This window comes from Chlorocebus sabaeus, chromosome 16 (genome assembly GCF_047675955.1).
Source record: "Chlorocebus sabaeus isolate Y175 chromosome 16, mChlSab1.0.hap1, whole genome shotgun sequence".
Lineage (NCBI taxonomy): Eukaryota > Metazoa > Chordata > Mammalia > Primates > Cercopithecidae > Chlorocebus > Chlorocebus sabaeus.
The window spans coordinates 3,641,367-3,653,791 of NC_132919.1; the positions used below are offsets into that span (position 1 = coordinate 3,641,367).

Genomic DNA, 12,425 nt, shown 5'->3' on the forward strand with positions numbered 1-12,425 from the left:
GACCTTGTGATCCGCCCGCCTCGGCCTCCCAAAGTGCTGGGATTACAGGCGTGAGCCACCGCGCCCGGCCCTTTTGTTTTTTTTTTTTAAAGACAGAGTCTCCCTCTGTCACGTAAGTTGAAGTACAGTGGCGTGATCACGGCTCACTGCAGCCCCAACCTCTCAGGCTCAAACAGTCCTCCCACCTCTGTCTCCCAAGTAACTGGGACCACAGATGCATGCCATCATACCTGGCTAATTTTCTTATGTTTTGTAGAGACGGGGTTTTGCCATGTTGCCCAGGCTAGTCTCGAACTCCTGGGCTCAGGTAATCTTCCTGCCTTGGCCTCCCAAAGTGCTGGGAGTGAGCCCAGTGAGTTACAGTGAGTTTCAGGCATGAGCCACAGCACCTGGCCCACTCATATAGTTTACACCATGTCCCTTCTGTCAGTGGCAGCCCCAGTTCCTGGGTGACCAGTGCCAGCATTTCCTGCCTCAAGCCCTCTACCATGCTGTTCCCTCCACCATGCTGTTCCTCCACCTGCTGTTCCCTCCACCATGCTTTTCCCTCCACTGCGCTATTCCCTCCACTGTGCTGTTCCCTCCACCTGCGGTTCCCTCTCCAGCTTGCTGTTCCCTCCATTGCGCTGTTCCCTCCACCGTGCTGTTCCTTCCACTGCCCTGTTCCCTCCACTATGCTGTTCCCTCTCCAGCTTGCTGTTCCCTCCACTGTGCTGTTCCCTCCACTGCCCTGTTCCCTCCACCATGCTGTTCCCTCTCCACCTTGCTGTTGCCTCCACCACGCTGTTCCTTCCACCACACTGTTGCCTCTCCAGCTTGCTGTTCCCTCCACCATGCTGTTCCTGCCACCTGCTGTTCCCTCTCCCGTTTGCTGTTACCTCCACCACTCTGTTCCCTCCACTGCGCTGTTCCCTCCACTGTGCTGTTCCCTCCACCTGCTGTTCCCTCCACCGTGCTCTTCCCTCCACCATGCTGTTCCCTCTCCAGCTTGCTGTTCCCTTCACCACACTGTTCCCTCCACCTGCTGTTCCCTCTCCTGCTTGCTGTTACCTCCACCACTCTGTTCCCTCTACTGTGCTGTTCCCTCTCCAGCTTGCTGTTCCCTTCACCACGCAGTTCCCTCCACTGTGCTGTTCCTTCCACTGCCCTGTTCCCTCCACTGTGCTGTTCCCTCCACCGTGCTGTTCCTTCCACTGCCCTGTTCCCTCCACCATGCTGTTCCCTCCACCATGCTGTTCCTTCCACTGCCCTGTTCCCTCCACTGTGCTGTTCCCTCCACCGTGCTGTTCCCTCCACCATGCTGTTCCCTCCACCATGCTGTTCCCTCCACTGTGCTGTTCCCTCCACCATGCTGTTCCCTCCACCATGCTGTTCCTTCCACTGCCCTGTTCCCTCCACCATGCTGTTCCCTCCACCATGCTGTTCCTTCCACTGCCCTGTTCCCTCCACCGTGCTGTTCCCTCCACCTGCTGTTCCCTCCACCTGCTGTTTCCTGTGCCCAGAACCCTCACCTTCCCCTCTCCCCAAGGTTGGCTTATTCTCCTTCCCCAGTCTCGCCTGTCACCGCTTTCCCAGCCAGCCCCACCTCACAACCCAGTTACTCTGTTTTGAATCACCCTGTCTGATTTCCTTCTCAGAACCTGTCATCGTCTGATACTGCCTATTATCTGTCTTCCCCACCAGACAGTAGGCTCCCCAAGGATCTTGTCTATCTTCTTCACCGTGTTATTCCCAGGGCCTGGAGCAATGCCTGGCACAGAGCAGGGGCTCAGTAAGTATTTGTTGAACAGCCCAAGCGACAGCTGAGAGGGCTCAGCTCGGGCAAGGCTGAGGGCGGAGAGCTGGGTGCAGCTGAGAGCTGCTCCTCTGTTCGGGCTCTGCAGCTGAGCCCCCAAATTAGGTCGCTTCCTTAGCAACCCTGCCTGTCTCCCCAGCCCTGACCTCAGCCCTAGACCCAGCATCTCCCTCCCTGCTCCCCAATGAAGGGTGGAGTCAAAACCAGGCTCCACCCCAGACCCCATTTTGGTGCTGTAGGTGCAGGCCTCCAGTCTCTCCTCCTCAGTCCTCTGCCCAGGCTGTTTCCTCTGCCTGCGATGCCTCCTCCTGCAGACCAGTCATCCCAAACCCCAGCTCCTCAGGAAGTCTTCCCAAAGGAAGTGCAGCCTTATCCCCTCCAGGCCCTGCAGCAGCCCTGACTATAGCACCCCACCCCAATCCCCACCCTTTCTTCCCACCTGGATGGTGCATTCCCAGGAGACCATCATGTACAGCTGTGCAGGCTGTGCACTGCAGATCCCAAGATTGCCATTCATGTCGCTGTCATTCGATGACATGGCCTGGGCCGTGTGAGCTGCCCCTGCTCCCCGCACCTTTTATCCCCTACTGCCAGGGGTCTGCAGGTTTGCTGAGCACATGGCTGACAAACCAAGTAAACATTGACTGACCAGCTGGGCGCGGTGGCTCACGCCTGTCATCCCAGCACTTCGGGAGTCCGAGGCGAGTGGATCACGAGGTCAGGAGATCGAGACCATCCTGGCCAACACAGTGAAACCCTGTCTCTACTAAAAATACAAAAAAAAAATTAGCTGGGCATGGTGGCGGGCACCTGTAGTCCCAGCCACTTGGGAGGCTGAGGCAGGAGGATGGCGTGAACCCGGGAGGTGGAGCTTGCAGTGAGCTGAGATCGCGCCACTGCACTCCAGCCTGGGCGGCAGAGTGAGACTCTGTCTCAAAAAAAAAAAAAACAAACATTGACCGACCAGCTCTGATAGACGACTGGCCATCAGCTGACAGCCACCGGGGCCCTATTACACCCTGAACTGGGTACAGCCCAGCAATCCTTGTCCATCTCCTGCTTTTATTTATTTATTATTTTTTCTTTGTTTGTTTTTTTGAGATGGAGTCTCACTCTGTCACCCAGGTTGGAGTGTAGTGGTGCGATCTCAGCTCACTGTAACCTCCGCCTCCTGGGTTCAAGTGATTCTCCTGCCTCTGCCTCCCAAGTAGCTGGGATTACAGGCGTGCACACCACCAAACCTGGCTAATTTTTGTATTTTTATTAGAGACGGGGTTTCACCATGTTGGCCAGGCCGCTCTCGAACGCCTGACCTCAGGTGATCTACCCACTTCGGCCTCCCAAAGGGCTGGGACTACAGGCATGAGCCACCATGCCCGACCTTATTTAGTGTTTTGTATTTAAATTTTTAATAATCTTTTTAACTTGTCACTGACTTGAAGCTCACATCTTGCCTTTACCCAGCTGTAACCTGTCCTGTTCTGAGGGTCTATTTCTTCTTCTTCTTTTTTATTTTTTTTGAGATGGAGTCTCATTCTGTCACCCAAGCTGGAGTGCAATGGCGTGATCTCAGCTCACGGCAACCTCCACCTCCTGGGTTCAAGCAATTCTCCTGCCTCAGCCTCACAAGTAGCTGGGATTACAGGTGCCTACCACCATGCCCAGCTAATTTTTATTATTTATTTATTTATTGTATCTTTAGTAGAGATGGGGTTTCACTATATGTTGGCCAGGCTGGTCTTAAACTCCTGACCTCGTGATCCGCCCGCCTCAGCCTCCCAAAGTGCTGGGATTACAGGTGTGAGCCCCCGCCCGGCCCTGAGGGTCTATTTCCGTGTCTGCTGTCTGTCCCACCCATACCTTCTGTGGCAACCGAAACCCATGATGCTGCCGGCCCTGGTCTCTTACATTTTAGGAGAGGCAATGTGAGTGAGAGGCACAGGTCATTCTCAAGCAGGAGCCCAGCCCCTTCCTTTTTCTAGGGCCGAGTCGGCCAGCCAGCGCACTTCCTGCCCCGTGCAGCAGGCCCGTGGTCTCAGGCCCCACCATCTGCAGCAGGAACCCAGGAGTGCCTCCCACCACATCCTCCTCCCCAGCACGTTCAAGCCTGGGAGCCCCTCTCTGTTTCAGCAGGTGTTCAGGGAGGTTTGCTGTTCAGGGAGCCCCGCTGGGCCCTCCCGCAGCCCCTGGTGGACTCAGAGCCCTCTGCACCACGGGCTCCAAACTCTCTCCTGCACCCTGGCCTCTAGGCTTCTGAGGGAGGGGCTGTGAACGTCGGTGGGACCTGGAGCTGAGGCGTGGGGTCGCTGGGGTATTGGTGGGAGGGAACTGGGCAGGAGACGGTTACAGAAAACGCTGACTGAAACCTGCTCATGCACCGCGAACAGTTTGGAAAACTGCGGAACCAGCTGCATAACTTCTGACCAGCAACTCCACTCCTGAGCACATATACCCTCCCCTAACATGAGTACATTCTTTGGGATCAACTCTGAGGGGTAAAAAAAAAAAAAAAAAAGAACATTCATCCAGCAAAAGGAGGTGCACACCAGTGCTATTCCTCACAGCCCAAGGAAACTGCCCAAATGCCAGTCATCAGTACTGTTCACACAATGCGATACCCCAGAAGCCAGAAGAAGTACCGCCTCGGGCAACACGGTGGATGAAATTCACAGGCCTCAGGTGGAGGGAGAGGAGCCCGACAGAGACAGCGGGGCACACACTGTATGCCTCATTGATATTAAATTCAAAACCAGGCGAGACTAATCCACGGAGATGAAAAGCGGCTGGAAGTTCCTCTTGGCAGCAGATGCATCTGGAAGGGAGTGCGGGGCTTAGAGGAGGCTTAGGCCAGGCAGCTCACTCGCCCTGGATCTGCACGCTGCTTACACGGTGCTTCACTCTGTGGACATTCACTGAGCTGCATGCTTATGAGGTGTGCATCTTTCCTTCCTTCCCTCCCTCCTTTTCTTTCTTTCTTTTCTTTCCCCCCCCCCACTCCCCTCCCCTTCCCTTCCCTTCCCTTCCCCCCTTTCTTCCTTCTTCTTTCAACAGAGTTTCATTCTTGTTGCCCAGGCTGGAGTACAATGGTGTGGTCTTGGCTCACTGCAACCTCCGCCTCCCAGGTTCAAGCGATTGTTCTGCCTTTCCCAAGTAGCTGGGATTACAGGCGCTCACCACCACGCCCAGCTAATTTTTGTATTTTTAGTAGAGACGGGGTTTCACCATGTTGGCCAGGCTGGTCTTGAACTCCTGACCTCAGGTGACCCACCCGCCTCGGCCTCCCAAAGTGCTGGGATTACAGGCGCGAGCCCCTGTGCCCGGCCGGGTGTGCATTCTTCTGTATGGTATATGTTGATAAAAATTTTACCCAAACCAAACACAATCTTGAGCTTTAATTCATCTTCCTGCCACGCAAAACTCCCTGAAAACGTCACCACCCCTCCTGGCTTCAAACCCTCTGACTCCTCCAAACCCTCAGTGCCTGGGTGACAGGCACCGCCCACCTCTGCCCGCTTCCTTTTCTGCTCTCAGCTTTAGCCGCAGGTCATTTTCTCAGTTTCCTGACCTTACGCAGCCGGCCCCCAGGCTTCTGACCAAGCTGTTCTCTGTGCCTGCAATCCCCTTCCTGTTCCTTCTCATGCTAATTCCCACTCACCCTGCAAATCCTAGCAGACGCGGATGAACACACCTGCCTCCGTACTCCCCCCGTACCTCGGACGTCCCCCACCAGAGCTGTTATTTTGTGGGGTCCTTGTCTCTCTTGTCATTGTCTGGCTTGTGTTTCCCTCATGAGCCTGGGAGCTTCATGAAGGCAGTGACCATGTCTCCCTTACTCTCTTATTCCTGAAATATTGCCTGGTACTGAGTAAATGCTCCATCAATACTGAATGAATGAATGAATGAATGAATTGGCCCCACCCTTAACACTTCAATCTAATGGTGACCACCCTTTTTTTTTTTGAGACAGAGTCTCGCTCTGTTGCCCAGGCTGGAGTGCAGTGGCACGATCTCAGCTCACTGCAAGCTCTGCCTCCCGGGTTCAAGCGATTCTCCCCCCTCAGCCTCCCGAGTAGCTGCGATTATAGGCACCTGCCACCACACCCAGATAAGTTTTGTATTTTTAGTAGAGACGGGGCTTCACCGTATTGGCCAGGCTGGTCTCGAACTCCTGACCTCAAGTGATCCGCCCGCCTCGGCCTCCCAAAGTGCTGGGATTACAGGCGTGAGCCACCGCGCCTGGCAATGACCAGACTTTTGACTGCACCAATGAAATGAGGATCCAGAAAGGACTCTCTAATGATGTTGGAAACACTGAGCTCTGTTTCCCCTGCAACTCTCACAACACAAAACAGTCCAGTGACCCCAGGTGAGTGGGGTTTTCCCCCCACACCAGGCAAGCAGTCCTTTGGCAGCCAGCTGCAGCTGAGGGTCCTCACTTCAACTCAATTCCAACATGCTCTATTCGGAGGTAGCATCAGACCTCACAGGTCGAGGTCTCAGTCCCACAAGACTGTCCCCCACTTCCGAGGCCAATCACAAGACCCTAGTTATTTTGCCTGTGCTTGTGACCAACCAAATATATCAGGGTTCCTGTGACCCCCTCCTTGGGTTCGATTTATTTGCTAGAGTGGCTCAGAGAACTTAGAGACGCACTTACTTATATTTACTGGTTTATGATAAAGGACATTACAGGCTGGGTGCCTTGGCTCATGTCTGTAATCTCAGCACTTTGGGAGGCAGAGGCAGGCGGATCACGAGGTCAGGAGTTCAAGACCAGCCTGGCCAACATTGGTTAAACCCCGTCTCTACGAAAAATACAAAACTCAGCTGGGCGTGGTGGTGCGCACCTGTAATCTCAGCTACTAGGGAGGCTGAGGCAAGAGAATTGCTTGAACCCAGTGGTTGCAGTGAGCCGAGGTCACGCCCCTGCACTCCAGCCTGGGTGGCAGAGCAAGACTCTGCCTCAAAATAAAAAAAAAAAGGATGTTACAAAGGATACAGATGAGATGCATAAGGCAAAGTGGGGGTGAGGGGCAAAGCTTCCATGCCTTCTCCGGGGCTACCCTCCAGAAACTTCCATGTGTTCCACTACCCAGAAGCTCCCCAAACCCTGTCCTTTTGAGTGTTTATGGAGGCCTCATTACATAGGCATGATTGATGGAATCATTGGCCACTGGTGATCAACTAAACCTTCAGCCCCTCCCCCTCTGGGAAGATGGGGGTGTGGGGCTGAAAGTCCCAAGCCTCTGATCCTGCTTGGGGTCTCTCCAGTGACCAGCCCCCCTTTTGAAGCTATCTGGGGGCTGCTGGTCACCCGTCAACTCATTAGCAAAGAAAAAGACATTTATTACTTTGGAGATTCCAAAGATTTTAGGAGTATATGCCAGAAAATGGGACCAAATATTTATTTTGAGACCAAATATATTTTTATGTGTTATATTGTAAAATATGTATTCTGTCTTGGAATACCAAATACACATTTCACAGTATCAGAGGATCCAGGTCTGCCTGGCTGTCAGGGTCATGGCCCAACTCCCAGGGCCTATGAGGCTGCCTCAGGAGCCACCACGACCCACCCATCCTCTATCAAGCAAAGCTCCTGCCCTGCCCAGCCAGGAACCCTGAGCTCCTCACCTGGCTCTGCCCCAGTGCCTGTTTGAACTCTGGGCTCACTTGCTCCGGTGTGCTGGGTATGAAAGAAACCCTTGACCACTGACCAGAAGCAAAGCAATTGGATGGGCTGGGGTGGGATGAGGAGGTCACCATCCTAGGCTGGGCCTGCAGTGGGAGAGTATACACAGGAAAAGCCCTACAACCACCCAGAAAAAAATGGGGGAGAAATCACTGCTTTGGATTGAAATCAATGACAGAGACATAACAGCAATATATAATACATAAACCTTGACCAGACCTGGCTTTAAAACAACACAGCTCTAGAAGTCATTTTGAGGCTGGGCACGGTGGCTCACGCCTGTAATCCCAGCATTTTGGGAGGCTGAAGTGGGCAGATCATTTGAAGTCAGGAGTTCAAGACCATCCTGGCCAACATGGTGAAACCCTGTTTCTACTAAAAATACAAAAAATTAGCCTGGCGTGGTGGCGTGCACCTGTAGTCCCAGCTACTTAGGAGGCTGAGGCAGGAGAATCGCTTGAACCCAGGAGGCGGAGGTTGCAGTGAGCCAAGATCACGCCATTGTACTCCAGCCTGGGTGACAGAACAAGACTCGGTCTCCAATAAATAAATAAGTCATTTTGGTGACAACATGGGAAATTGAAATGAGCCTCAGATCTCATGACCCTTTATGCCAGAGCTTCTCCTAACTACAGACATACTCCTACATCAGCACATGGCCACCATCGCCATCTGAGGGAATGCATATTTTACTTACTTACTTTTTTTTTTTTTGGAGACAAGGTCTCGCTCTGTCACCTAGGCTGAACTGCAGTGGCACAATCATGGTTCACTGCAGCCTCGACCCCCCCGGGCTCAGGCAATTCTCTCACATCAGCCTCCCAAGTAGCTAGGACGGACTACAGGCTTAAGCCACCATGTCCGGCTGAATTTTTAACGTTTTTTGTAGATAGGGTCTCACTATGTTACCCAGGCTGGTCTCGAACTCCTGAGCTCATATGATCCACCCGCCTTGGCCTCCCAAAGTGCTGGGATTACAGGTGAGCCACTGCACCCGCCAACCTTTGTATATTAAACTCTACAACTTGCCTTTTTCAACTCACAGTATGTTTCCAGATGGATCCAGGTGAACAACCATTGCACTGGCTTCATTCAGGGGGTCTGCTTTTAGTATAGCATTGTATGAGTTATATCAGTATTTTTCCCATTTTCCTAATGAGGAATATTGTCAGTCTTCCATGATTCCAAACAATCCTACCACAAACCTTTTTTGTTTGTTTATTTTTCTTTTTCTGAGACAGAGTTCTCGCGCCGTCACCCAGGCTGGAATGCAATGGCACGATCTCGGCTCACTGCAGCCTTCACCTCCTGGGTTCAAGCAATTCTCCTGCCTCAGCCTCCCAAGAATCTGGGATTATAGGCGCCTGCCACCACTCCCAGCTAATTTTTTTTTTTTTTTTTTTTTTTTAGTGGAGACAGGGTTTCGCCAGGTTGGCCAGCCTGGTCTCGAACTCCTGACCTCAGGTGATCCACCGGCCTCAGCCTCCCAAAGTGCTGGGATTACAGGCATGAGCCACGGTGCCAGGCCCAGTTTTTTCTTTGTTATTTTTTGTTTCCAAATATTCTATATTGAACATGTGTTACTTCCATAAGGAACAAAAGAGCCTTAATATGCATTATTTTAAAATTGTCTTTAAGTCCACCCTCCCCCTAGGCAATGGAACAGGGAGAGGCCCAGTGAGGCGCGGGGCTGGGGTTCTATGGACCCCACAGACTGGCCGGATGCCCACAGCCTCTCTCACGCCTTCTCTTTCTCCTGCATGCCCTTCTGAGAGAGAAAGTTCCTTTCCTGACTGTGGGGTGGGGTGCCATGGCCGTCCCTGGGGCCCATCTCAGGTTCCCCGGAAGCCCCCTCAGTCTGAAGGCCTCCTGCCCACCGGCCCTACTCACCAGGTCTGGTTGGTGCCAGGGTCCTGGTGCAGAAGGGAGCTGAGCACGAAAGGGGCACCTCCCTTGGGCGTGAGCCAGGGCCGGGCCACATCCACATTGAAGGCTGCCAGCGGGGCCAGACCTGGAGGGAAAAGAGGAGCGTTTAATGAAAGAGGCCTTTTACTCCCATGATTCCAGCAAATCCTGTGGCGTCTTTAACCCTGTTTTACAGCTGAGAAAAGTGAGACTCCCCAAGGATCTTCGTGTGTGTATGAGAGAGAGAGAGAAAGACGAGACGCAGGTGTATCTGACCCAGAGCCTCTGATTCTCCTACTAAACCAAGCTGTACCAGTACCCGAGCCCCCGTCCTCCAAGAAGCCACGCCTAGCTCTCCCCAGAGAAGCACTTCCCACCTCCTCACGCCTCTTACTGTCATCTCCGCACCTGACACGCAAAACGTACTCACATTACCGCGTCTTGTGCCGAAGTGACAGTAGACTGTGAGCCCCAGGAAGAGGGCCTGTGTATGTTCTATGTACCCCTTCAAGCGACCAAGAAAACATGTGTACCCAAAATTGCCTGCACAAGAATGTTTTATTCGGAAGAGCCCCAAACTGCAAAGAACCCGAATGTCCATCAACAGGAGAATAGGGAAAAACCCACTGTGGTGTATTCCTACGATAGGATCCTACTCGGGAGGCTGAGGCAGAAGAATTGCTTAAACCTGGGAGGTGGAGGTTGCAATGAGCTGAGATTGCACCACTGCACTCCAGCCTGAGCAACAGAACGAGACTCCGTCTCAAAACAACAACAAAAATCATTATGCCGAGTGGCAGAAGCCTTACATCTTTCTTCTTTCTTCTTATTTTTTCTTTTTTTTTTTTAATTTATTTACAGCAGAATAGGCTCACGAATTCTATTTTATTCAATGGTTATAATCTGTTATCACTATATTGGTTCTTAAATTGTCCCTTATTTGGCCTTTCCATGAAGGAATAATTGGTACTGGATTAATTCTTTCACCATAAACAACTAGAACACTAGACAAAACCGATAAAATGTTTCCAGACATTTGACAACAGGCAGCGCAGGGCAGTGATCTCTAGAAAACACAAACAAATAACACGAGCCCTGTCATTACCCTCAGCTTTCTTTCTGGAGGAATTTTATGACCTTGATGCAGGGAAAGGGAATTCAAGCAGAGCACAGCAGATTTGTTGAGCGAAGGCAACAAAAATCATATTGTATAACTCCATTTGTATGAGGTTCCAGAACCAGCAAAACTGAATCTATAGTAAAAAGAAAAAAAATGCCTAACAGGATGAGACTAACTGGGAAGGGACTAGAAGGAACTTTCTGGAATGATGAAAATATTCTGTATCTTGATGGGTGTTTGAATTACCAAGGTGTGCACGTGTTAAAGCACATTCAATGAATGGTCCACTTAGAATTTGTGCATGTCACTGTATGTAAATATTACCTTACAAAAGAAACGCAAACACATTTTGTTGATATGTATGCTGAAATGTTTAGAGTTGAATTAAACGTAAGTCAGCAATTTATTTTTATTTAGTTCTTTTTTTTTTGAGATGGGGTCTCGCTCTGTCTCCCAGGCTGGAGTGCAGTGGTGCAATCTTGGCTCACTACAACTTCTGTGTCCCAGGTTCAAGCGATTCTTCTGTCTCAGCCTCCCACGTAGCTGAGATTACAGGCACCTGCCAACACGCCCAGCTAATTTTTGTATTTCTAGTAGAGACAGGGTTTCACCATGTTGGCCAGGCTGGTCTCGAACTCCTGACCTCAAGTGATCCACCTGCCGTGGGCTCCCAAAGTGCTGGGATTACAGGTGTGAGCCGCCACATCCAGCCTGCAATTTACTTTAAAATGCATCAAAATATAAGATGGCTTGCTGGATGGGTAGACAGATATACGTGATAAAACAAATACGCAAAAGTGTTAATGATTGTCAAATTTAAGTGTGGTGATGCAGTTGTCCACTGTATAATTTTTCAACTTTTCTATGTATTTGAAATTTTTCATTTAACATTTTTTGGGGAAAAATAATATATTGAAAGATTACCTCCCAAAGAGGTTTTGCCAATTCATACTCCAACCACAGCATGGGAGAAGGTTTATCTCCCCACAGTGTTGCCTGGACTGACTGTGAAGACATTTTCATCCTTATTTTAAGAGTATTTCACCATCTTGTTCCAAAATTATATTTTACTTTTTTTTTTTTTTTTTTTTTGAGATGGAGTTTCACTCTTGTTGCCCAGGCTGGAGTGCAATGACACGATCTCAGCTCACCGCAACCTCTGCCTCCCAGTTTCAAGCGATTAGTCTGCCCCAGCCTCCCGAGTAGCTAGGATTACAGGCATGCTCCACCACACCTGGCTAATTTTGTATTTTTAGTAGAGATGAGGTTTCACCATGTTGGTCAGGCTGGTCTCAAACTCCCGATCTCAGGTGATCCGCCCACCTTGGCCTCTCAAAGTGCCGGGATTACAGGCATGAGCCACCACGCCCGGCCAATTTTTGTATTTTCAGTAGAGACGGAGTTTCTCCATTTTGGTTAGGCTGGTCTCGAACTCCCGACTTCAGATGATCCGCCCTCCCCGGCCTTGGCCTCCCAAATATGTTTTACTTTTTATTTTATTAAGACAAGGTCTCACTCTTTTGCCCAGGCTGGAGTGCAGTGGTGTGATCTTAGCTCACTGCCACCTTCGCCTCCCAGGATCAAGCGATTCTCCTGCCTCAGCCTCCCAAGTAGCCAGGATTACAGGTGCGCACCACCATGCCCAGCTAATTTTTGTATTTTCAGTAGAGACAGGGTTTCACCGTGTTGGCCAGGCTGGTCTCGAACTCCTGACCTCAGGTGATTCAGCCTCTCAAAGTGCTGGGATTACAGGTGTGAGCCACTGCTCCCATCTCTAGTATATATTTACATGGGAAAAAAGCAAGATGAAGTCCAGTTTACAGACTTACCTGTTCAAGTACTGTTCAATTAACGACTTTTGCCATAAACACTCTTAAAAAGCTATACGACTTCTTGGCAACACTCCTTTTTTT

General features: G+C 51.0%; 1 protein-coding gene across 1 annotated transcript in view; it reads right to left on the reverse strand.

Annotated features, from left to right (window-relative positions):
- Nucleotides 1-12,425, reverse strand: part of ITGAE (integrin subunit alpha E) — an 82,757-nt gene that overhangs the window by 55,219 nt on the left and 15,113 nt on the right. Inside the window, exon 2 of the mRNA XM_037987458.2 lies at nucleotides 9,378-9,498. Coding sequence (XP_037843386.2) covers nucleotides 9,378-9,498 — 121 coding nt within the window. The remainder of the gene's footprint in view (nucleotides 1-9,377; nucleotides 9,499-12,425) is intronic.